The sequence below is a fragment of the Alligator sinensis genome, unplaced genomic scaffold, assembly GCF_000455745.1.
Source record: "Alligator sinensis unplaced genomic scaffold, ASM45574v1 scaffold1463_1, whole genome shotgun sequence".
NCBI lineage: Eukaryota > Metazoa > Chordata > Crocodylia > Alligatoridae > Alligator > Alligator sinensis.
This window is the reverse complement of record NW_005842628.1, coordinates 341,277-368,407: the sequence shown is the minus strand read 5'-3', so window position 1 is coordinate 368,407 and position 27,131 is coordinate 341,277. Positions and strand designations below refer to the sequence as shown.

The 27,131-nt window shown below is 40.0% G+C and overlaps 1 protein-coding gene across 1 annotated transcript in view; it reads right to left on the bottom strand.

Moving 5' to 3' along the window:
* Positions 1-493: 493 nt before the first annotated feature.
* Positions 494-27,131, bottom strand: part of SEPT10 (septin 10) — a 36,821-nt gene continuing 10,183 nt past the window's right edge. The window contains exons 5-11 of the mRNA XM_025215183.1: positions 22,685-22,846; positions 21,561-21,657; positions 20,827-20,995; positions 14,632-14,700; positions 10,541-10,673; positions 3,975-4,165; positions 494-1,817 (exon numbers count right to left, since the gene is read on the bottom strand). Of these exons, the coding sequence (XP_025070968.1) occupies positions 1,802-1,817; positions 3,975-4,165; positions 10,541-10,673; positions 14,632-14,700; positions 20,827-20,995; positions 21,561-21,657; positions 22,685-22,846 (837 nt within the window). The 3' untranslated portion in view covers positions 494-1,801. The remainder of the gene's footprint in view (positions 1,818-3,974; positions 4,166-10,540; positions 10,674-14,631; positions 14,701-20,826; positions 20,996-21,560; positions 21,658-22,684; positions 22,847-27,131) is intronic.

The following is a 27,131-nucleotide window of genomic DNA, read 5'->3' as shown; positions in this document are numbered from 1 at the left end:
CGAAGATCCTCTTCTCTCGCCATCAGCTGGATCCCATCTCTTCCTCTTCCTTCTTCTTGGAACATTAACCCATGTTCAAAGAAGCCAAATCCCTGCTGGCGACACACCACCTGCGCAGCCAGGTATTGATCTGCAGGACGCACTTGCTCCTGCCTCAGCCATTTCCCTTGACCGGAAGGATCCAAGAAAACATGACCTGAGCCCCAGACCCTTCACCCTTGCACCCAGAGCCCTGTAGTCACTTTTGATCCACTCAAGGTCTCCCATGACAGTATCACTGGTGCCCAGGGTAGCTTGTTAACTCTTTCCTGGACAGCATGGGGTTTGCAAGCCAATCTCACGCTCCTTTCTATAATTTTCTTCCATAGATTCATAGATTCATATGAATTCCCTTCCATTCCTTATCTTTACATGCATCATCGCTTCAATGTGAATATAGTAGGAATGCCCTGAGTACAAGTACAGCATCAGAATACCAACCAGCCAGCCAATACAGAAGATTTAATATTTTATTTTTCTTAACAAAGTGGTTTCTTTGCCAAATGTTTAGAAAAGTAAACAACTGTGTTACATTTATTTAAGAGTATTGTGAAGTGCTCTCCCTTGGACATACACAAGAAAAAATGCAAACTAAATCAGTATAGATACATTTCTGAAAATACAATGTGTTTTATATGTCACGTTAAGTATTAATATTTTGTTTAAAAATAACCATGTAAAAACATCTTTGGAGAACTATAAAATGCTGTTAAGTGCTTATCCCAGACTATAAAAACCACAGGAACCATTTTAAACTCAGTTTAACTAAAAGATGCTTTCCTTGTTGAAGGGAAGTTTAGTTATGAACTGTAGTTGTATGGCATAACAGTTACTTTCTGAATTTTGTTTTAAAAATTATTCTTTAACCTATTCTGAAGGAACTAAATAGCTTATGTAATAAAGTGGAAAAGTAAGTAGTAGGCCCCAGTCTTAGAAGCAAGTATAGATGAGCTCAGTTTTATGCATGTAAGTCTCATTGAAGTAAACAGGATGATTCATGCTCATAAAGTTGCTCATGTGTGTTATTAAACAGTCCCATTCATTTAAAAAATATCCAGTTCCTACACCACAGAGGATATATAAAAAAGGCAGAAGACTGTAAAAGTTAATTCAAGTTGAAGTGTAGGCCATATCTTTTAAATGATTTGGCAGTGAATGAGTAATATCAGATAAAATATTATCATGGACAGTTCAGCCCTGAAGAAAACCATGATACATTTGCATCAGGAAGGACATATAAAATTAGGAAAGTGTTTCTAAAAACAAATAAATCTTTGTCAGCAAACTATTAAGACAAGTGGTTAGTTAAAAAAACTTCAGAAGTTACATTAAATGGTATTCAGTAAATTAACATACCATATCAAAATAACTAATTCTTTGGTAAGGTCATAAAAGATATATTCAGTGAATATACTTCTGTACTACAGCATTCATATTATGAATGAAAACTGTTCATAGCATGGACATATTTTTGGTACAATGCACTTAAATGAAAGTAATTTGGTCATACAGGTATGTAATTTAAGTGCATATCAAGGCAACTGCTTAATAGAAATGCCCATTGAGATATATTAATGTAACAGTAACTACAGTACTGTATACATACTGACCATATATTTAAAATACTTTTCCCTTGTAACTTACAGAATCAAGGTTCACTTTCCAAAAAATTTTGTAAGAAACATAGCAAAGAAATAAAGTACAGGAAATCAGAGCTTCCTTATATATCATTTTTTAAATCTGCTTGTCGCAATCATCGGTATTACATAAAACTGGAACTGAAAAAGAGAAACAAAAAGCATGTTGTTAAATCTCTTCAGATGAATAAAGTAAATATACAGACAGTATAAACACTAGAATTGTTCATAACAGTACAATTCAGGCACCTCTGTTTTCTGCATCTTGTGTGGTTCTTACAGAAGAAATAAAGGAAAAATACAATAGCCATATAGTTTACCGGAAGCAATACACATCGGCAAAGTAGAAGCAGAATATCACTGTATACATAGAAGTCAGGCCGAATCCTGTTTAGTTGGTCTAATAGAAGATATCACATCTACCCAAAGAACCTTGTCTGCCTGTGTCCTTAGACCAACACGGCTACAACCAACAACCCCGCCCAATCCTGTTTGACATTTGTGCCTGAATAACCTCTACCTTTTTCTTGGCTAGTGAAATGTATCTGTGCATCAGATCAAAAATGTTTTCAGTTTCAGTGAAGCTGACATAAACCAACAAAGCATCCACTTAATTACAGTTACGTTATAATCCACTACATCAATATTATATTTTATAAAAAATATTAATTATATAACAGCATTTGTTGGTTTTGTCACCTCCACAAAGTTAAAGAATATTTTCTGTGGATCAGTTTTATTTCTGTAAACACATTAGTTTTGCAACAGTACTTTGGAGTTCTGCTTTTTCAAAGTACCTCTAGAATTCCACTTTTTTCTAGTTTTGTGGGGGATCAGGGAGACCACCACAAGTTCCGAAAAGGCATATTCTAGGGTAGTGGTCTCCAACCTTTTAAAGTAGGACATCACCTTTGGCATTTAAAAGCAACCCAAGATTTACCATGCACCACCGCCTCCCTGCTCTCCTCCAGCCCAGCAGGTACGTCTGTGGGGAGGGAAGGGCGGGGGGGGCAGATCAAGGCAGACAGAAAAAATTATTTGGGGGCATGCCTCCCCAGCAGGTAAGTCCCACCAGCCTGGGCCCCCACTCAACTTACCCCTGCTCCTGCCTCTGCGGCACTGTCCCTCACTGCGGGGCCTCAATCTAGCCCCCACCCCTTCCCTTCCCCACGGACTGACCTGCTAGGCTGGGAGGCGTGTGTGCATGCACACGGGAACTCAGGTCTCCACTCCAGCCTCAGATCAATTCCAAGAGGCTCCAAGATCTACTGCAAGAGGCTCGGAGATCTACCAGTGGATTGAGATCCACTGATTGGTGACCACTGTTCTAGGGAATGTTCAGTTTATAGTACAATTGCATAGACAAGTTACAAAGACCTAAAGTTTGGGATTTGTAAGCAGATTTGACAACAGTTATGATCAGGGATCCTGGTTTTTCTCTGATAAAAAATATCCCAATTTTCAGGTAAAAAAAAGTAACCCAAAATCCACATTTTTTCATGATCAAAATGAAACACCACTCTCTGTGTGTGTGTGTGTGTGTGTGTGAGCGCACGCGCGATGTGATTTCATTTTAATCATGGAAAAATGTGGATTTTGGTTTACCTTTAAAAAAAAATCCCCAATTTTTGGGTTAATCAGAGACAACCAGGATCCCTGGTTTGATGCAGCATCTGGCTCCTCAGCAAAGAGAAGATATCACAGAAATATAAATTAATTAGAACCATTAATCCAAAGGTGGTTAGACTATTTGGTAATGGCAAAGATCCACATTGGATTAATTCGTTAGAGAACAGCACAGAACTCAGCGATAAGACAACAAATGAAAAAAAAAATGCAAGAAAACAATAGCTGTGCAGATCAATTCTGTATTTTCTACAACTTTTAAGAACTAACACATACCCTAAACTCATAAAACCTGAGAATTGCATCCAAATGCTATTTCTGGAATTCCCTGTGTGTGAATCTCTCCCTTTCTAACTTCTCTCTCTCTCTCTGCTCCTGATCACTTTCTTGATTTTTGACGTCAAAGCACAGGATTTCAAGCCGAAAACTTGGATCCCTTATTGAAAAAAAGAATTCTCAGAACAAGCAGCAGCTTCTAAATCAGCCAATACTAAGTTACTTAAGCCAATAACTAAAAATAATGGTATTTTCACACTTTTATCTTCTTATCAAATAACAGATCACATTTATACAGTTTTTTAAAACATGACTGATATCTATTTCTAAGTAACTCTTTTAAAATGCAAGGAATTTTTTCTATTGGTACTCTAGACTGCTAAAAGGAGTACTTACTTTTTCCGATCCTTGTCTTTTTTCAAACTAACTGTAGGTGTGGATGCAAAAGCCTGTGCTTGGAGTAATTCAGTGGCAGCTTTCCTTTTACTGAACACAATCATTTCATCTTCCAGAAGCTTTCTTTTTTCCTCTAGTTTCATCCTCTCTTCTTGATGAAGCCGTTTAAGATGTTCAAATTTAGCCTGCAGCTGTTAAATAGGGCACAAAAATTGCACTTCTGACTCATGACACAAGATGGTAGCCTTGCCATAAGGAAACATTCTTAACAGTCTAAGTATAACTCAGTCAGAGGCAAGGATTTTTGTGGGTGGTATTTTTTACTGGACCAACTTCATGGTTACAACGGACAAGTTTTTAAATGCAGTGCATTCTTCTTCAGGTCTTGGAGGGCATTCTTTTTCCTCAGACCTGAAGAAGAATGCATTGCATTTGAAATGTTGTCTAAGTCTATCCCAACCATGCAGGTGGTCCAATACAAGATACAGTCTCCAAATTCCTTACCACCCACATATTCCTGGACCATCACAGATATAACATCACTCCAACACTGCTATAACTTATTCAGCTACTCAAAAAAATTGCATTATGTTATCATTACAGATTCTGATATTGTTCAACTGTTTAAAGAAATACATTGCTTCATGAAATCATAAGAACAGATGCACCAAAATCCTCTTAAATAGTGTTTATATAAAAAGAACTCCTTTATATTTAAGAACATACACCTCCTAGATAGTTAAGAATATAAGAGCTTGGACACAAGACATTTACAACTTTATAAACAATATAAACAATAAATGCACAAATAATGTAGAGGCAAAGACCAGGGTAGCTTGCTTGAATCCAGTACAGAATTATCCAAGAAAAATCAGGGATTAAATTACACCAGCAGAATTTATAATTATGTTAGCATTTTATTTTAAGTCTATGCTGGAAGAGATTTAGGCTTAAGGCAGATTGACTGTTACCTGCTCTTTTTCTACCTAGCAGTGAGACATTGTAATAGTGCCCACTATGTGCTAATACTCCCATATGACTTCTTGTCTACATTTATATACAGTATAGTGTAATTTATGCCAGTGCACAAAACTGATATAAGCTATCACAGGCAACATACAAGTGCTGCCAACAGGGAGGGCACAATTCCACGCCGCCACTGCCCCATTGCTGCCAGGCGTTGGATCCAGCCAGGCTGAAGCCCCATGCCCCGCGCCCTGTTGTTGGTGCAGAAATCTGGGGGGCAACGTGCCCTCCTAATGCACTGTCAATGTAAGCTATACCTCTATGAACCTGTTGTCTGTCCAGGCCCTGATATGCTGTATATGCTTTTGATCAGAGATGCATGTTGGAGGATGCATCTGAGGAATGGTTTAACCCATCCAGGTTTGTTTTTTTTTGTAAACAGCTTTTAAATGGCCTTTATGACAAAACATTTATTTCCAGATTTTAATCTGTGTTAAAAATGAAGAAGGAATTATACCAATCACGTCAATCTGAATAGAATGGCACAAAAGTGAAAATCATTACCTTAATGGGGTTTTCCTAGTCTAAACTTGACCAAGTCCTGTCATCTGTCCCAAAAGAAGGAAAGCTCATTCTTCTTAGTGATTTCAATAGCAGAGTGGGCCGGGACTCAGAGCTATGCAAAAGAATACTTGGAAAGGCAGCAGTGGGTAAAGTCAATTCAAGTGGAGTTTTTCTCCTGAGCAAATGGTTGGAACATGATCTCATCATCACAAACTCCTTATGGCTCTTGACTGACCATATCACAGTGCATGCCCAGGAGTGCCGTAACATCTGTATAACCAGAGCAGATAACTGTGCAGTGCAGATAACTGTCCAGTGCATATAACTGCTGGTTGGATCATCGTTTGATACGTTCATCTCATATTGCCCCAAAATTACATACAAAGAAGCAACCAAGGAGGAGTGCTTGAAAGACCCTGCTAAAAAAAGCGATGGTCTCCAGCAGTGCCTCACTGAGAAACTTGGCAACCTCCCTGATGATCTTGACATCACTGGGAGATGATGCCTCAAGAAAGGCACCCATGAGGTAGGAGAATCTCTAGGCTTGTCCATAAAGAAACATCAGGACTGGATCAATGAGAACAATAGAGAAATTCAAGCTCTCATTGACAGAAAAAGGATAGCCTTCAAAGCTTGCCAGAATGACATCAAATTAAAAAAGGAGCAAGACACGTTAAAGCTGATACCCAGAGGTTCAAAAGTAAAAGAATAAGTGGTAGGAGGATAAAGCAACAGAGATTCAGAAGCCTGCCACAATAGCCATGGCATACATAGTTCCTTCAGTGCAACCAAAGCCATTTATGGGCCAAGCACAAAAGGAGCCATCCAGGGGCAGATCCAGAGGGGGTGCCATCATGCAGGTTCACCCCCCTTTTGGACTGGACCATGGTACGGGAGCTTCTAAAGACTTAAGTTTCTAAAGCAGGTGAAAATCCCACTCCCTTTCCATCTGTGCTCAGAGGCATGCCCCACACACTCCCCTTGCCCTTCCCCTTCCCTCAACCTGCTGCTGCAGCAGGCAGGGAAAGGGGGTGGTGGGGAGAAGACATGCCTCTGAGCACCAAAAAAAAAAAGGAGGGAGGATTTCCAGCTGCTTTAGAGACTTAAAGTCTCCCAAGGCTACACAGTGCAGTCTGATCTTACCAGTGGAGGTTGAGGAGCCTGGGAGCAGGGGCATTAGTCATCCTTGAAATGCAGGATGCAGCTCCTGCACCTCCCTCTAGGAAATCCTGGATCTCTAGCTCCTTCTGAGCTCCAAGAATGGAACAACACTCTTCAACTACAGTTTCACCATAAACACCTGGTAGAAAGAGCACTTTCAAGAGCTCCTGAATCAAGATTTGAATGTTGAAAACAATACCATTGATGCCATTCCACAATACCCCATAAGGACTACCTTGAAGATCCACCAACTTATCAAGAGATCCTGAAAGCCATTAAGCAGATAAGAAACAATAAAGCATGTGGTTCTGATGGAATACCAACTAAAATTGATAAGCAAGGTGGAAAAAAAAACTCTCTTACCAACTGCACGTCATTACTATGAATATCTGAGAACATGAACAAATTCCCAATCATTCAAGAGATGCCAGAATGAATACCATATTCAAAAAAGGAGATTGATTGCAGCAGTTACCATCGTATTGCACTCCTGCCCATAGCTAGGAAGATCCTCTCCCACATTCTCCCTGATAGACTCATTTTCCTCACTGAAGAGATTGTGCCTAATGGAGTTTAAGACCACTCAAATTTATGAGAGACATGATCTTTGATGCCAGACAGCTGCAGGAGAAATGTGCCACAAGCAACACCAAGATCTTTATTTGGCCTTCTTTGTCCTGACTAAGGCCTTTGATTCAATCTACTGAGGCCTTATGGAAGGGCCTGATAGGACTTGGATGCATGCCAAAATTTGTTACCATTATTAGAGTTCTTCATGTTGGCATGGCAGCAATCATCCTAAGCAACAGCTGGGAAAAGAACCCCTTCAATATTAGCACTAGTCAGGCAAATATGCACCAACTCTCTTCTGTCTGTACTGTGGCAATTCCATACCTCATTACTAATAAATAGACTTCCCTCTGGAATCAGAATCCAGTATCACATAGACAGGAATCTCTTTAATCTCGACCAGTTACATTAAAAATTCAAGATAACCAACACCTACATTTCTGATCTTCAACACGCTGATGACTGTCATGTGTGCCCACTCAACTACAGGGCTCCAGGGCACACTTGATCGCTTCTGTGAAGAGTATGAAATGCTTGGTCTCACTGTCAACTGCATAAAAGCCAAGATCCTTTAGCAATCCAGGCTAAACCAACCAGCTGCTCCTCTACAATTAGAGGGCAACCCTTAAAGAAGGTTGAGCATTTCCTCTGACTAGGTAGCCATCTTTTCCAAAAAGTAAACACAGACAACCATATTCAATACTGGATACAATCTGCGAGTGCTGCCTTTGGACACAAAACTGTTTCTTCAGTATGAGAGTGTTCATATTGGCATAGTTTATTCCTACTCAGGAAATGAACTAACTATACATGTTATCTTTATATCTATAAAATTAAAGCTTCTATCCTGTTTAGAAATTCTGACCCTAGTTAAACATCCTCTTGATATTGAAACTATAAAACTAACAAACAAATGCATGCATCCCCTCCCAAATATGATACTGAGGCACATGGAAAAAAATAGTAGAAGGTTAACAGCATTAACCGAGTTTGAAATGAGAAGCAATTTTAAGACAGTACTTTAAAGACAGTTAACAGGCAGAAAAACTATAGTGAACCTCAAAAAAGTAGATGACAAAATCATACTTTGCCAGTCCTGCTTGATGGCAGACAAAACTCAGTAACAATGAGATTGAAGAATACTCTATTCCCCAAAGAAACCAGCTCCTTGGTATCTTTATTTATAATGGGCACGTCTATATGAGATGTTTACTGCACAGTTGACTAATTAACTGTGCAGTAAACATCTCAGGGTCTTCATGTGTACCCCTATAAGCTATTAGGGCATACAAAACGATTAAACTCCGGAGCAGGGTAGTACTTGTAAATGCAAGTAAATAGTTGTAAATACAAGTACTACCCTGCTCCGGAGTTTTTTATGCACAGCAGCACGCGTGTAGATGCTGAGCCAGCTAGCTGGGGCACGAGGATGCTTCAGTGCAGGGGCTGCCTGCAGGCTAGCCCTGCACTGAAGCACCCTTGTGCCCCAGCCAGCCCCTCCACAGCACACTGAGCTGGGTTGGAGCCACCCTGGGCTAGCAGGCTGACCCCCGGGGCCCCCTACCAAACAGAGGTGCTTTGACCTGGCTCAATGTGTTGCCATCTGGCCGCACATGTAAACGGCGTGCCTGGGAGCTTCCTGGGAGCATTAACCTGCAAAGCAATAAGCACTGCAGTTTATTCATGTGTCATAAAGGCATGTGTAGACACATCCAATGTGGAACTAGACACTCCAAGACAGTACGATTTCTCATTGGCTGTCACAAGTACTAACAAGTCCTTATCATTGTATATAGCATCAACTTGGGCTAAAGAACAAACAGTCTATGGATTTCTCCCACCATGTTGTAATTATCTTTAATTGTTTAAGGCATATCTACATCCTACAGAAATGAGGGATTTATAAATAATAGAGCAAATTACAGTTTATTTTCCTTCTACTGTCTCTCCACTTCCACTACCAACATGAATGGCGTGTGCCCCCGGTGGCCGGGCCAGCTGCACTGGCAGTGGCAGGAGAGTGGCAGTGGGAGCCTGGCACCGGTAAGCACAGAGTGCCTGCAGACACCGCCGGCACCGTTGGCAACGGGGGAACTGCCTGCAGATACCGCTGGCGGTGTCAGCAGCGGGTTGGCAAGCAGCGACTGCTCACTCATGCAAAAAGGCAGCGCCGGCATTGTTGACAGCGCCTTTTTGCAGGGGGTGCACATGCACCTGCATGCACCCCCTATGCATCGCCCTCGATTACCAATAAAAATTATTTATCTCGACTTTCCAAGTCTTCTACAGTTTTGCTGTATCCTCATTATTCTACTGCAAGTTTGACTCCTACCTTCACTCTGCCAGTGATGCCAACATCAAATAACAAACTTCTGCAACAAGCACTTTTGCATTTTTTCCCCGCACTTGCCTTCTGGCACACTAGCCTGCAGACAGCCCCTGTACAGAAGCACCCTCATGGCCTAGTCAGCTGGTTCAGCATCTATACATGTGCTGCTGTGTACAAAAAAAACTGGAGCAGGGCAGTACTTTTATTTACAAGTACTACTCTGCTTTGGAGTTTAATAGTTTTGTACGCCCTAATAGGGAGGCACATGTAGGCACAGAGATGTTTACTGCCTAGTTAGTCAACTGTGCAGTAAGCATCTCATGTAGATGTGCCCATTATGAATAAAGATACCAAGGAGTTGGTTTCTTTGGGAAATAAAGTATTCTTCAGTCTCACTGTCACTGAATTTTGTCTACCATCAAGAAGAATTGGCAAAATATGATTTTGTCTGCTACTTTTTTTGAGGTTCAATAGGGTGGTCCTGCCTGTTAGCTGTCTTTAAAGTACTGTTTAAAATACTGCTCATTTCAAACCTTCCTCTGTGGGTCAATACCTACAGTCGCCATCTTATCTATCTTTCTGCTCTCTGCTTAAAAATCACTCTACTACAATTCATATAGAAAACTATAACTTGATATCCAGTAGGGGATGGTGAGCAGGGATCATGTTACACAAGAGCTAAAAATCGCACAGACTATTACCCCCATTACCCCATCTTCATCACCCTTTATCCCAGCCCATTTATTTGTTTCACCCAGACAGACAGCCCTTCGGACCGCAAATGCTCTGGGGCAGGAACTGTTATACATTGTTGGTACAACATCTAGTACAAAGGAGCCATTCTAGTCATGGCCCCTCAATGTAAATGCAATGTAAATGTTAAATTAAATTTTATTACAAAATATCAACACAGTTGCAATTTTGCAAAAAATTTCAAACACCATCAAATTAAATAGAAAAACAGAGGCATACACACCTCACGCTCAGCTTCTTTCAGTATTGCTTCTTTCTCCTTGACTCTCTGCACAAATGTCTGTCTCATCTCTTCCTCCCTCCGCTGTAATTCACCAAAGAACTCATGCCTCTTTGCTTCATAGGTCTCCTGTACACTGAAGTCCAGAGAATATAAACAGTCTACCATATGGTTTATATAATACGGAAATAAGTGAAACATTCAAATCTTGTCTGGCACATTACTTCAACAAGTTGTATTTGGCTCAAATCTTTAATTCTCAAAAACTTCTCATATAAAATGAATAATTATCGCTGAACAAGAGGCATAGCCAGTACACCCTTCTGGATTTTGATTTAAATAAATGTATGAGTCAGTTTAACACACACACAGAATACTTCTTAGCCAGTATGATTTGATCTCAAAACACAACAATTTAGGACAGCAATGCTTTAGAAACAATGAAGTTGGTATATTTTTACTCCAATTTGCGTGATTTATAGTTTACAGAAACAGGGGTAGCAAGATATCCAACCTTTGGAGAAACAAAAAAGTTCTCATACTTGGAGAGCCTGATGTTAAAAAAAAAAAACCAACAAAAAACACCCCCACAAAAAATCAGTGTCTCTGAAATGCTAAATTCAGATTCTACCTTGCACAAAGAGGTTCTGGACTAGCAGTTCCCAACTGAGGTGCCACAGTGGCAATGGCTAGGTGCCCAGCATGCTTCCCCTGCATTAAGGCTTTAAGCAAAACTGCCTCATGCTGTGCAGGCTCTTTCTGGTCTGTCCTCACTTACAGTCCTCCTGGAACCTGGCTGAGAAGCACTCAGGTAAGCTTAGGCAGCACCAACAAGGGTTCTCACCCAGGGGTGCCGCCGCATTCAAAATTGTAGTGGTGGGGTACCTGGATGCCAAAAAGGTTGAGAAACACTGTTTTAGACTTATTAAACTTTCATGAAAGAGCTATCTTTCTAAGAAAGTTACAAAGTAAGAAAGTCTGTCTTGAAAGCAAATAACACAAGATTTCTAATGTGATTTTAAAAGTAATAAAGGTTGCCACAATCAGGTGGATATATGAGAAATATGGGTTTACAAATACTTTGATATCTGCATAGGCTCATTTCTTGATATGTATGAATATACCTGACAAAAATATAGCCAATGTACTTTTTTAATTTTTAGCTTTTTTACTGCAGCTAACAAAGTCAAGCACTAATATCTGAAACTTAAGGAGAAAAATAGTTTTGGCTGTACAAACCTACGGACACAGAATAGAGATGAGACTATTAAAACACATATTTAAGAATAAATCAATACTTATCACCATTCCCATTTTTAGAAAAGTATAACTTTGTTGAAAAGTGCATTGTAAAGTCTAGGTTAGTATGATCTTCCCAAAAAAATTACTGGTACTTTCTTTTTTAAGACAAAATTACATAAAAATTTAGTTTATGGTCAGATCCTCAGATGAGGTAGGTTCAATAAAGCTACAGTGGTTTACACAAACTGAGAATCTGTTTCATTTCCTACAGAACATAATAATGGCAAATAGCTTAATAACAGGATTGCCAAAATCTTGAAGATGATGACTTTTGTTTGGATGTTCCATATGTGCTCCATCAGTCTATTTTTATACTCTTATCCCCTTCCCCTGACCTCTTGCCTTTGCTCTCAACGACGAAGTATATGGCTTGCTCTAAGACAGCTCAAATGCTACACCAGATTCATATTTATTAAATTCTTGTGGCCTCCCTTTATATATTAACGGATTTAAATTCCATTTTAGCTGTTACCACTCATATATTAACTTCCAATGGGAAAAAAAAAACAGAACACACTCTAAAACAAGGAAACTAAGAATCTAAATTGCTGATTTAGATGTTACAGTAAGCCAAAACGCCTCCTGCTAGTTTAATGACAATGACAGGAAGTTTCCAAATTCCGAAAGGCTGATTCATCTTGGCTTACCCTACAACCTCAATACGGAGAGCACCATTCCCTTTTGAAAATGTGTGTTTAGGCCTAAAATTTCAATAGTACATTATATGCAATGTCATATATGCATATAGCAATTGCTTATATGCTATATGCAATAGTACATATAGCAATGTCACTTCTCCTGCCTCAAGACTATTGCACTGCAATATTTTATGTAACATTTTAAAAGGTCTTGGGAACAACCCCCTACCTCTTTAGCTAGGGAACTAGTTTAGTTCAAGCCTAAAAGTAGTCTCTATAGCAAAATGAAAATGGAATCTGAGCATATGCCAGCATACCTGAGGCTACTTTAATCCAGCTAGCAGTAACTGTACTATTAAGAAACCAATACAGTAACTAAGGTGGTCATCATAGAAGACAGTCCAGTTGTCCTCTGTCCTCTACTGATATGAAACCGGACACCTTTATGTCCTCTATTTTTCTCTTGAAGAAAAAAATAGAGGGCATAAAGGCATCGGGTTTCATATGACTAGAGGACAGAGTAGCAGAAAACCAGAATGTCCTCTATGTGGCCACCCTAACAGTAACTCAGGCTGTATCATGAGCTAGCAACCAGAATACAAAGCTCTCCAGGAACTGTTGGTACATGCTATGGGTGGTAACACGTGCTAAAGCCTAGGCTGATGCATCTTTCTTACTGCTGTAATCCGTGCTCATCGCATTGAACCCAAACAGTTATATTAGCATGTGTGACAATCATCTTTCAGAATGACAAAATAAAAATAAATATATCGACTTCAATCTTTTTCCCTCCTATGTTTGAATATCCACAGTACAATTAATGAGTACTTCATTTTATAAGTGAGCTGTATTTCCTTAGAGTTTAAGCTTAAGCTAACCCATTCCTCAGAGTATGGACATACATACTTTAAAAACGGAGGAGGAGCTGCTGTTGCTTAGGAGTATGTATCAGCCGTTACACCAGGAATTGCTCTGTCTGCATGAGCCTGTGGATATATGAGCTAAACTGCCCTAGTTTCGACCCTGACTGAAGTAAGATTAAAATTGGAACGGTTTATTAGGGCCCGCATCACTACAGAATCATGCAAATGTAACAGCTGCATCATAACAATTTTTATCAGTAACCTTTGCTACCGATACAACTGTTACATCTATCTTTACCCTCATAAAACTGTACATAGTAAATGAATTCTCAAAGTTTACATAAGAGTGGTTGTGCTATGCTTACATAATACACTCCAGCTTTTAAATGAAAAAAAAATGCATGGATGTTATAACCCAGTAGCATAAACAGGGTGGCGCAATTGAGACAGCTACCACAGGCGCCAATTTGGGGGGAGGTGAGGAAAAATACAGGCAGTCCTCAACTTACAGCATTTCAATTTACAACGTTTCACACTTACAATGTTTGTAAATTGACACCCTGTTTCAACTTTCTGACATTAGTTTTGACTTTACAATGTTTGATCTGACCTGACGCCATGCCAGCGAACAAGTTAGCTGCATTGCACATCTCCCTGGAGAGCATCGGTCCAAACTTAATTGGACACTTTCTTTAAGAAAGCAGACAAGACTCCAGAAAAACCTGCAGCCAAGACTCCTGAGAAGACTCCAGCCAAGAACCCTTCAAAAAGTCCAACCAAGAGCCCTTCAAAAAGTCCAGCAAAGTCACCTCAAAGAAGTCCTTTCAAATCAATATGATTGCTATTTACAATAGAAATACATTAATGTAGCTATATTATTCATCTATAATTGATCGAGTACAAAATAATGGGTTATTTTTGGTGAAAATAGGGTATCGGGTCTTGGTTCAAGAACCAATCCCTCATTTATAACATTGTTTCCTATTGGAAAATTGGTTCCAAGTTGCAATGTTTTGACTTAAGATGCAGCTTTCAGGAACCAATTCTGTCATAAGTCTGAGGACTGCCTGTATCAGCTACCACTGCAACTGCATGATCACGCTAGCAACTGGAAGTCACCACTGCTCCCATAAGGCCCGTTGTCCTCAGGGCCTGGCTGCCTTCTTACATCTTTGTTATCTTTCTGTAAGACTTTCCCTTCTTTGTGACCAATGTATTTACCTAACACTAAAGTAAATAACTTAATACATTACTGATCTACTACATACCTCAGGGTAGCACTACCACCTACCTTTCTACAGTAGCCTGGCTGTGAGATACAGACTTTTTCCTATCTGCGTAATACTTTAGTAGTGCGAGCCTAAAAACCAAAGGTGCAAATTAATCTTGTTCTGCTCACATTCAAAGATCTTAAATGAACTGAATTCTAACTCTCAGTAGAACACTTGATGTTTCATAGTTTGGGTTACTCCGCTTATAAATGATAGTCTACAAGAAAGGGATGGAAAGAACTTATGCCTACATGTATAGTCCACTGCGAAAAGCCTGCATTGGGCAGTCAAATTTTAATGCCTTTTTAACATCACAAGCCAATATCAATTAAGGCACAATAGTCAAGATTTACCATATTTTCTAACATATCACACATCCCCATATAAAACTTGCAACTTGTTTTTGGGAAGGCAGAAGGAAGGGAAAAAAGGATGTTTCCAAAGTAATGGTCACCAGTAGAGACAGAACCTAATCTTCCATTCACTCAGCCTCTTTCCTGCTTAGGCAGAAGCTACATTTTTAACTCTTTCATAGCTGAACTGTCAAAAGCCTTGGCTGCTCAGCCAAAAGCTTAAACTATAGCTGTTGCTAAAGAGTGGACTCCATGGGCAGATCTAGGATTTTGAAAAGAACTAAAAACATTCTGCAGGGCTGTGAAATAAAAGGAGAGATACTGGGAGTATCTAACAGCTAACAGACAGCAAAATTGCTGAAAAAATGATAGCCGGTTTAGTGGAACAGCAAGACCATAAAAAAGAGAGAGGATCTTTAACACCTGTGGAGTAAGGAGGAACCAGAAGTACATCAGGTAGGTTATAATAAACCATAATGTTAATTGACTCCTCCAGCACTGGCTGAACAAAAATGCCACTGCTGCTGCTGGACAGCTGGCTTCACACTTCGGGTACAGCCGGAATCAAAGTGAAATGAGACCATACCACTATATGCCTCCACCCCTGTGCTTCCTACCACCACATCTGCCCCTCCCTCTATGAGGCCGCTGGAAGAAAGAGAATGAAAAGCACCAACCATCTTACAGCATATCCATACTACTATTCTGAGCAGAAAATCAGCTTCCCTGATTAGGGCATGCACTCTAATTTGGAAATGCTAATTTTGTGGGGAAAGGTACATGCGGTATGCAAATAAATACAATATATTCTTGAGACTGACAGCAGCGTTTTCAGTGGAGTTCTCCAATTTACACTCCCTACTCTGCACTTGTTCCCCTAAACTGCTATTTAATAACTTTCAAAAACACAGAAGGCCTGTCTACTCACCAAGGCATTTCACTAAATAAAGGCATAAGCAGGAGACATCCTTGGTCTAAATGTCTTCTTAAGGATGGAGTTTAATATCCTGTCAACTATGATGGCTGTGAATTGGGAGGGGGGGGGGGGGAGTCCTTTATATCTATATGCATGGAATCTTTATAGCAAAGATAGGAAACGGGAATTTCAGTACTAAATCAAAACTCTTCTCAAGTTACTTCAGTATGTGCAGATCTAGGTTCCCACTTAAATTAAGATGCAACACATGATTCTAGTAAATAAGTGTCTCTCTATGTGTTTCCTTGAGCTGCTAACAAAAGTAGTCAGCACCATCAGGTACTCACAGGTAAGATGCATAAGAAGTCCAGTGTAGACAGCTTTGAGAAAGCCTGCTTCCCCCACCCCGCTTTAACCCCTTAGACATTGGTTTACGCTCTGAAGCACAAAGCTTTATCAATGCGCTAAGAAATGTATTAACTACAGTACCTCGTACCTCTTCTTATTCTAATTAACAACTACAAATATATTCAACAAGTGCATATATGGTCATAAGCTTTCTACAATGAAAAACTATGTTAGTAAGTGTCCACTGTTTATGGCATACCTGACTTCCCTTATTCGCATGTCCAAAAGTGTGCAAGGTGCTCACAGACAACATGGAAAGAGATTATTTACTCCGAGATGCTCCCACTTAAATTAAGATGCAACACATGATTCTAGCAGATAATAGGAAATAATGCTGAAAGAAAGCAAAGGCTCTAACAACAAAAGACTAACAGAAAATAGGAGAGGATGCTAAGAGAGAAAAAGGTAACAATGTCCCATAATTAAACATGGTTGGAGTGTTGTTGTAGTCATAATTAAATAACTTTTTTCTTTTCAATAACTATAGCAATCCTCTAATCCAAGGTCCTCTGCAAAACTGCTTAGTGAAATAAAACTCACTTTGATTTGGAACTACATTCCAGACACTTTTTATAATTGCATTCTAAGAAGTGACTAGACCTTTAAATAATCCTACCTCAAGTTTAACCAACTACATTTAAATCCCTGATAAATTAGGAAATCCATCCAGTAAATCTCAGGCATAGGCCTTACAAAGGAAAGTCTATATGGCAGGAGGGATCAAATGACTGACATTAGTCATATGTCACAGAGCACTTAGGTGCATTGCTCCTAAAAAGGGAGAAAAATGCTAGGAAAAGAGCCCTAGCATTGAATAAGGAGCCCAGCTGTTGGCTGCGAGGGCAACTGGAGCTAGCAAGAGATCGCACCTGCTGGCAGTCAGCTGATTGAAAGGGGCAGGGCCTGGCTCCCTTATAAACCCTAGGGGCTGAGGCCAGAGGCAGTTCCCTGCCAGCAGCCAAGGAGGAAGGAGCTTTCTGTCATGGAAGAGAGGAGAAGCCTGATGCAGGAGCAGCGTCTGACACGGCTGTGAGATGAAGAATCCCCGGTAGGCTTGAACGTGGTTATAGCCAAGCAGCTTCCGTTTAAGTTATAGCCAAAGGGCTTGCGTTTGTGTTGCTGTTTATCACCAGTGGTTTGGGTGAGGCTCCTAGGGGTTGAAGGAGGCCTCATAGGGGACCCACAGCAGTGTGGGGACCCCAGCGCCAGTGAGGGCGCAGCAGTCAGGGTGCACTGACCCCAGTCCCAGAAAGGAGGCAGTTGAGAAGCCCCAGTGTGGGTATGGTGAGCCCCAGAGAAGAGGGGCAGCTGTTTGAGGAGCCCCAGAGAAGAGGGCACGGAGAGAGACAGGGCCGCAGGGAGCCAAAGCACCAGAGAGAGGGTGTAGAGCTGGACTGAACAACGTCTATTCCAGCTGCGAGGCTTGGGGCGTGGTAAAGGGGTGGTTGGAGCCACGCAGAGCCCATAAGGCTAGGGTGCCCCTGAAGCACCCATTGCAGAGCAGGACCCACAAGGGGTCCGGGAGTCCACGGGGTCAGATATTATAGCAACCCATGTCCAAGAGGACGTAAAGCAGCCTCCCTAATATATTGTAACATCAAAGACGTGGCGGACGAGAAGTGAGGGTGCCCTTTGGGCTAACTTGGCACGGGAAGGGGGCCTTGAGGAAATCACAGCCCTCCTGCAGGACCCTGCCATGACAGCATACAATAAGGTAAACTTAACATACAGGGCCTTCTCTCTAAATTCCATTATAGATGGTAATGATGAATACTAAATATCACACCAGTTTGAAAAGAAATGTGCAGCACACAGAAATAAGAAACTTGGTGGTGGCCAACCTTTCTGACAAGTGTGCCACAAGTCCAAAACGAGAGAGAGTGCTACGTTAATAATCAGCCAATGCCATTGCCCAGTGCCACCAAAGCCTGTTGCCACTGGGATGAGGCAACACCAAATTCAGTGGTACCTATCCCCACAGTTCCTGCAGGACCAAACCCTGAAACCAGCATCAACCTGACTCTGACCTCCTCCCTGACTGTCACTCCAATCCTCTGCCCCTTCCCAAACTGCTGCATTCCAAACACACTGATTGCCCATGCCATTTGGGTTGAATGCTGGCCATGCCTGATCTAACCTTTCAGAGGACATGGGAAATGCCACCTGTGGTAAAAAGTAATTGCGATTAGAATTTGATTCTGTAGCTACAGGACCAGCCAATCAGCTATCAGTCTGGAGTGGAAAGAGGACAGGGGAGAGAAAAAGGAAAAAAAAAAAAAAAGACAAAACAGAGACAATGATGACAACTACTTGAAACAGCAAATAATAAAAAAAGCTCTGCAAACTGCAGTTTAAAAGTTTAGAAAACTACCAACATGTCTGTATCAGGTACTTGAAACATATTTTCATATTTAGAAAGAGCCTCTATTTTTCTGCTTGCTTCTAAATGTAATCAATCAAGTGCAGCGCATCCAACAACTACCCAGGAGTAGTAAGTTATGGGTAGTGAGCACACTGCAACATAGCCTTTAATGAATGAATTATAGCAACCTGCTTAATTGGCGCTTTTAATAAAATATTGCCATCACAAAATCTATTTTCCTCCAAAATAGATTTTTACTATCAGTGTCTTCTTCAATTTGTAGGACATGCATGCCTGGAACAAGGTTTTACTGTGCCTTGATACAGATGAACAGTATATTTCCTGTTTTTTCTCTCCTACTGCAAGCACCATGAATGCAGGCAACATTGGGTATCTTTTTGAATAGCTAACCAGCCTAACTTTAACTAGGAATTGGCTGGCAGTTTGAGGGTATCCATTGTGTCACTGAATCTGCTTTTGCTGATCAAATGTCATGCTAGGGTCCACTGTAGGATACTCAGTAAAGTCTACATATAATAAAAAAAAACTTCCACTCCCAGAAAAGGGCTTAAACTTTTAAAACTAGACTTAGGTAGACTTCAGGCACCTAATTCCAAACCTGTGATCTGAAAACCTCCTCCATAATAACCATGTAACTCTGAAAGGGCCCAAAACTTGCTCTGCAATCCTGCTCTCTGCTATTTACGCAAGGCCATTTCAGGGACGATTTAAGATTACCCTTATGTGCTAATCTGTGTGTCCATTTACACTCAGGTCTCTCTCAAGGCAGTTCAGAAGAGTCAAATCTTTTCATGTTAAATACATAACTACCGGTATCTAGATAAGTTTTCTGAAGGTCTATAGGCCATTTGAGGATTGCTATTCTATGTGGCTCTACTCATCAGCCCTCATTCATCAGTACAATATTAAAAACAGCTACTCATTCAATAAAAGTTATTATTCTAAAACGTTACCACTCTCCAACTCATCAGTTGCTGCAGCTTTGTAATTTCTCTGCTTATAGATAAAAGATAAAAGTTGAGAATGTAAACAACTACAAAAATATTCTTTAAAAAGTTACTAAAAGTCACATATTTTCTATTTCTATAGTGACTATGTAAAGATGATATGATTTTTTCTTTTAAAAAGATAAAGTCAGAGCATTAATAGTTATTTTAAACTCAAGGCTATTTATTGTATCAATATAAAACTGAGGCCAGCATCACCCACCACTTCTATGCAACAGTAACTTGGCATTTCATAAATTTCCCTTAACAGACTTTGACTAATTATAGACGGAGGCGGGGGAAGTCACGAAGCACCAACTTATTTCTGAAAGAGTTCTAATGCAAAAATCATAACATGCGTGTAATGATCTAGTTTTACAGGTAATGGGTAACAGGGAGGCTGAAAAAGGAAAAAAAAGGATAGACTGTCAGGAAAACAAGATAATAAAAATAGGAAACAGAAGGATTCCAAATATTTTTAAACACACTAAAAGGAGAACCATTTGGTAAACTAGCTATTTCTTGTAAATTTTTCCCACCCCATAGTCAGGCCTCAGACTTGTCAAGTCTGTTGGAATATATTCTGTGACAGAAACAAATTTCTAATGTTTGAGGTTAAGGAAGTGTAGGTTAGATGAAAGTGGTACTAGTGATTTTATAGGACTGAAGCAAGCGTCTCAGTGCTTTCTGACTCTGGAATCCAACCATACTACTAGTCTCTATTAGACGCTGGTAATAGAAGAGATAAAACAGCAGAACAGTAAACATGTGAAAAGTGATGTCTAAATAGAAGTAAGCTTTAGACGCACACAAAAGTTAAGAGAATAACATGTGCATAAGAAAAATATAGATTGCAAATATTTTTCAAGAAAAAAGTAAAGATCCTCAAGGTAGGAACAAAGCCTCAGTGATTTTTTTAGAAGTATAATTAACCTGTGCTTTCCTAAATGTAAAGGTAAAATTATATATATACACCCAGATCCTATTCTACCTCAAAGTTATCTGAGACTTTGCCACCACTAGAATGATAGGGAACGAGATCCTATTCCAACCAAGTAAAGATGCAACTTTTCCATACTCGGTGTGCTGCATAGTGTGCCCCCAAACCAGAACAGAAAAGAACAAGAGACCTTTTTCATTATGTCAAACAACTAGATTCATTCTCTTACCTGACTGGCTTGTTCTCAGGACCAGTGTCCCTGAAACCCATCTCTTCCAGTTTGCAGCGCCTGTATAGCTCATAATGCCGTGTGTGAGTTTGTTCTCGAAGATCTTCCATATTTGTACAAATAAGCATCTCACGAAGCTTGACAAAATCACAGTGGTGCTCATTTTCCACTAATTAGATAAACAATAGTCACATTCACCATACACAAATAGCTGCAGTGTTGAAAAGTATTTCGTTGGGTTTCTTTTAACTGGCTGATCATTTTGGATGGGGAGAACAGAAAGAAAGCAACCATGTTTCTATTATTGTTTAATATGCTGTCTCATGATTTGCAACACATAATCCAAATATTAATGCTAGCAAGTAGGTTCCAAGACTATTTTCCACAACTCCCTACTCAAATCCAAGAAAGCTACTTTCCTCTGCTCTAACATTTGACACACAAGAAGCATTCCTACAATATTAAACGTACTTAATATCTCAAGCAAGATTTGATTTAACACATGCTCATCATCCTTTAGTCTCACAGATATGGACTGAAGCAGGTGATGCTATGACCCTCCAAGAATCAAATAATGATTTTGTTTTTTAATTAATAGCTAGCTTAATCCCAATACGACAACGCTGGCTAGTATGTGCCCATTCAGAAACAGAACAATGTTGCTGCCACTTCTGTGGGTTTTATATTGAAAGCATGAAATGGTCTCTTAAAAACACTCTAAAATTCAGATTTACCTTGCACAATGCCCCATGGGTACTGGCGAGCTTTCACCATTTTGTTTCCAACTTTTACCTCCTCCAGACTCCCCACAACAGCAAATGGTAAGTGCCCCTGTAAGAATTACAGCAATTCAGTCCCATCTCCTACTACTCTTACACAAGTGTGGGTAAGAAGCGCATGAGAAATAAATGGAAAAAAACAAGCATTTGGGGAAAAGCAGACAAATTATAAGTAACAAATAAATGTCATATTAAGAATCCATTTTAAAAGATCAATAGCTAGTCAAGCCCCGGGCTGTTATGCATTAATGGATTCTGAAGCTTCAGTGAAGGGTTAGACACGTGTCAAAAGTCCCGCTGGTCAAAGGTCAATTGATTGAACCAATACAAGTAGAGTTTGAGGTGGCTATCCCCCATATATTAAACTATATTGAATACAGCCAACACAGATAGCAACTATGTGGGAAACAGTCTTCCTCAAAGCAGAGCAAGCATTCACTAGTGACAGTCGTGAGGCAGTCAGAGGAAGACTGGGGTTTGAAGCCGAAGGTCATGCCATGAGCTCAGCCACAAGGTAGGAAATGTTGCCTGTACACTGACTGGTTCATCTAAAACTGAAGCTGCTAACTGCTAAAATGATCATTAGAACACAAAACTAGCAAACTTACAGAAATATTAATGTTTGTCAGATCCACTACAGAACAGTGGGGCAGACACTACTGCACTCTGACTTTCTGGCACAAGTGAGAAGAAAGAGCAAAGTGATTAGCAGGGGCTGCAGTCCCATCAATGTGCTTAGGAATGTATGGCTCCAGCATCCAGAACACGTCATACAGACGCCCCTCAAAATAACAAATCCTAGCTATTGTTCAAACTTAGCTTAAGGTGATGAATGCTACTAACAATGGATAGACTGGGAGAACAGAAATGAGAAAAAGAGCCAATAGATAAGTGTCTCTCTATGCGTTTCCTTGAGCTGCTAACAAAAGAAGAGATGTAAGTACTGAACTTGTTATAAATACAAAACCACATTGTCTTGACATGGGCATGCAGGAGAAGAGGAGAAGTAGTGGAGTGACACTAATACTAGAAAAATGATTTACCAGCTTTCTTGCCCCAAATGCATGCTGGATACTTACATTCATGGTGGCATTAATTTTAGAAATGGTTTCATCCTCTGTTGGAAACTGGTATATCTGGACTCCATTACTAACCAATTCACTCATGAGTTTGATCTTAAACTTCTGCAGTTCAGTTTTAGAAATTGTGTCCGCTTTGCCTATGACCGGTATAATGTTCACCTATTAACAATAGAAATAACATGACATATGTAAAGCTGATGTCAACCTCAGACAACAAAATGTTCACTCATGACTTTCAAGGTGTCAAACTGATGGCCCACAGCCTGCATGTGGTCACCATGGGTTACCTCACAGCCCCTGAGCACCCAGTCTGGGTACCACTTCCCTCATCACTTTCCTACAGCTGCCACTGGGATCTCTGGACTCCCACTCGCTCCTCTAGCTTCTGCTTCCCATTCCCACCCCTGGGGGTAGGGAGGGGCAGTATGGCCCATGGGACATTCAGGAGGTGTGTGCCATATGATGCCATGTGAGGGGGAGGGGGAGCAAGAAATGCAAAACGGGGGTACCTGCACAACAGTGGGAAAGGGGCTGCTTCCTGCATGATGCAGCAGTGCAATGTGTGTGTGTGTGTGTATGTCCCAGCTATTCAGAACTTGTACAGCCTGGACCTACTTCAACATTCTGCGTGTAGCCTTAATTAGTTAGCTTCCAGCTTTTGTATCAAATTTCATGCAAAAGCCAACGCAAACATTTTTATTCTTAAATAATAACAATACTTAGAATCTCATAACACAACAGTATACAGAAGAAAGGTGTGACTTTCTTTCCTGTTGGGTAACAAACACTCCAGTCACCAAAGGTCTATAAGATAAGCATCAGTGGGGGGGGGGGGGGGGGGGGGGGGGCCAGAGGGCCCAGTGAACAACTTAAAGCAACATCTGTGAGAAACAGGCATGGCTACAAGGGCAGAAGAATACCACAGATGGCCTGTAATGGCCTCTGCCACCATTTTGAAGTGCGGGGATGCCGATACACAAGATGTTGCAATGGTTTTAATGAAAGTGCCACCCTCCTCCCCAACCCTGGAGCACGTGTAAAAGTGCCTAGTGAGCAGAATGAGAAGTGGTAGGCTAATGAGCAGACACACACCTGTACTAGTTTTCTCCTCATTGTTCAGTACATTGTCTCAGGCCCTGTCCCCACAGTGTATCATCTCAGGCCCTATTTATGTCACACTCTTCAGAAATTATTATTTTCCTCATGGATTTTTCTTTGAAACTTCTTACCACAGTGCCTCAGCAGTTTGCAAACAATAATAAGCCCTTTTTCATCCCTAGAATTGGTCTTGGCAATGAATGAAGCAAGGCCTTGCAAGCAGATGATCATACAATTAAAGACTATCATGATAAATAAGCACAAGGTGGACTGAGTAAATTCTGGCATTATCAAACTTTGTAGTGCTTGATTCTGTAACCTTATTGACAAATGTTCTTTTTAACATGTGTGCATGCATGTGTGCGCTTTTTCCTAGGTTAATAAAAAGCAAAAAAATAAATCTTGTGCTATAATACTGCTGTTTATGGCGAATGGTTTTAGAAAATTGTGAATGGTACATTTCTTTTCTGCTAGTTAATTTTTAACTTGTGGTAAGTTTTCAAGCTTTGTTTTTATTTGTCCTGGTGGATCTGCATTAGCTGATAAAGGAAAACTTTCCCAGACATTTACTGACAGCAGAGGAACAGTTAAAACTCAAATCTCTTTTGGTTTTTAAATCGACAGGAAAACTACAGGAAGCACCCTGTCAGAAACGTTCTGCTGGCATGGGAAAGCAAAGTAAAAAAATCTGACTCTTCAAAGCATTGCATAAAACCACCTCTACATACAAACAAAAGTAAAAGTCAGGGTTATACCTATTGCAAGATATGTGCATTGTACTACACTGCTTACCAAAAAAAGACTGGAACTATTTTCTATCATAACTTGATGCTTAGCATTCTCAGTGTGCTTTAAAAATATCAGCCTTCCTATAACTATTGTGACATGCTTTGTATGTGAGAATAAGGAAATATTTATTTCACTATTCAAAATATTTTCAGATGCACAAATAATACAAACTTTTCCATCATTCTACATATGATTGAGGATTTTACAAATGTTATTCATCATGAACATGGAAAGCATGTTTTTTTGCATGGAAAGCATGGGAAGCTTTGCTTCTTTTCAAAAGAAGCAATTCTTTTGAAAGAGCAGTATAAAGTAAATCCCTGTTATACACAAAAAACCCCAAACACTAAACAAAAACAAGTGACAGAAAAGAAAGCATTTAAAACCAAATAGTAACCACTTCACTTTATAATATTGCCTATGCTGATACCTCAGACTCTAGGGTATTAGATGAGACATGTTTTAGATAAATTAATTCCTGTTCCCTGAAACTATGGGGAGAAGAAAGAAGCAACTATCTTGCCAGACTTTTTTATTAAAGGCTGCTGCATTCAGTCAACATTTGTTCATTTCAGAAATAATCTATTTCTTTTTCCCCTTCCTTTTCTATGACCTGTTCTACATCTTCCCCAGTCTCTAGTGCAAATATCATACTGTAAAGCAAAATCAAGTGAGCAAATGCCGCTTTAGAAGCACCACACTGTTTAAAAAAAAAACAACCAAAAAACTTTCCGTTCATAGCAAGCAAACACCTCCCCCCACAAGAAATCTAATTGCCACCCATGTCCACCCAAACATGGAACAGAAAACAAAGGCTTAGAAGCTGCTAGGTATGTTCTCTGCAGCTAAATTATTAAGGAGTTAAGCTGCTGATTTAGATACAACACTACAGCTTTTGATAATAGGTTTTTTTAATCTAGAAACCAGGCCAATGTAACGCAGCTGCTAGAAATTCACAGCTTAAATCAATTTGGCTAAAGTACAGTGATTTAGTGTTTCTATTATACAGTCTTAAGCATACATGTAGGCAGTAGTATTAAATTTATAGTAAATTAACTTTCACTCCCACTTTGGACAGCTTGTCTCGGTTAATAAGCCTGAGATCTGAAAGTTTTCCAAGTATTCATTTTAATTAGCAAGGAACTGCTTGTACAATAAATAGAAGAGAAAAGCTCAGAGGAAGGAGATGAGGTCGACACAAAAGCAAGCAGCACAGATAGTAATAATAGCTAAACAAATCCATGTTAAAATATGCTTTGCATAAGTCTAATGATAAAATACTCCAACATTATGCATTTAAGAGCATGTGATACATTTGCCTTAATTTATTAAGGTAAATATTATAAGGACTATATGAGGAATTTATGAAATCTCTTATTTGAAATTGAGAACTTTAGTATACTTAACCAAAAATAACTTAATTGTAGATACAAATAAGAATTGACAAAAGGACACTTTAAAAGTATTATTCTGGGCATCTAGAAATGTGGCAGCGCAGGGGTTACGCAAGAACATTTAAAGGCTCTCACAAGGTTAGATCTGCAGAACGTTATTTGCTTACAAACCAACCCACATTTTAACTATATTATTGTGACCTTTAACCGATAGCTATTATTTTATAAAGGAGTCTATAAAGACTGACAAGCTCCTTAAAGTTGAAAAACAAAATACATTTTTTTTAAAAGGGACAGAAGTCATAATTTTTTAAAAACAGAAGTGGCTGTATGCTTCTGGTGGGCTTCTGTAGACCTCATTGCATGTTCAAAAATGAGAATTTCTAACAAAGGAAAACCTTCAGACTACAACCTTAACTCAGTGGTCCCTGCTCTGATTAAAGCGCCGTACCTGCCCCACTCTCAGAGCATACGTAAAAGTGCCCCTTAGGTCTAAGAAGCCCTAATTCAGAGGCTGTACTCCTAACTCTCATGCTCAATAGCTACAGATGCCCCTCTCCTCTAAAAATGTATCCAAATCCCTTTATGAATCTAGCTAAACTGTCAGCTTCTACAACATCTGGTGGCACTGAGTTCCACATTTTAATTACACACTGGGCAAATCTACATGTGCTATTTATGCCATAAAGCAGGGGTGGGCAATTATTTCAAGTTATAGTGAGTTTTGGTGAGCTGTCGAGGGTCACAAGGGTAGCCCTGTCCCTTGACAGATGCCCCACACCCCTGGACACCATCTTGGGGCCAGAAATCCTGCCTCTAACCCCTGACCTTTGCCACTAGAAGTCCCCCCCTTTGCCCCTGGAAGTACTCCTTTTGGGAGGGGAGGGGGTTACCATCTACCAGAAAAAAAACAAATCATACACTAAAAGTCAAACACCTACTATAACATATTTTAATTTTATTACAAATAAAAGGTTTGTGTAGTGTATATAGAGGCGATTGCATAATAGGTTGAAAATAAAGTCTTACTCTTGTATATTATGTGGGGGGGGATGGAGATGTGGGTGTGGGGAGAGTTATGAAGGGGTGTGGCTGCATGTGTGGGAGAGTATAGGGCGTGTGTGTGTGTGTGTGTGTGTGTGTGTGTGTGTGTGTGTGTGTGA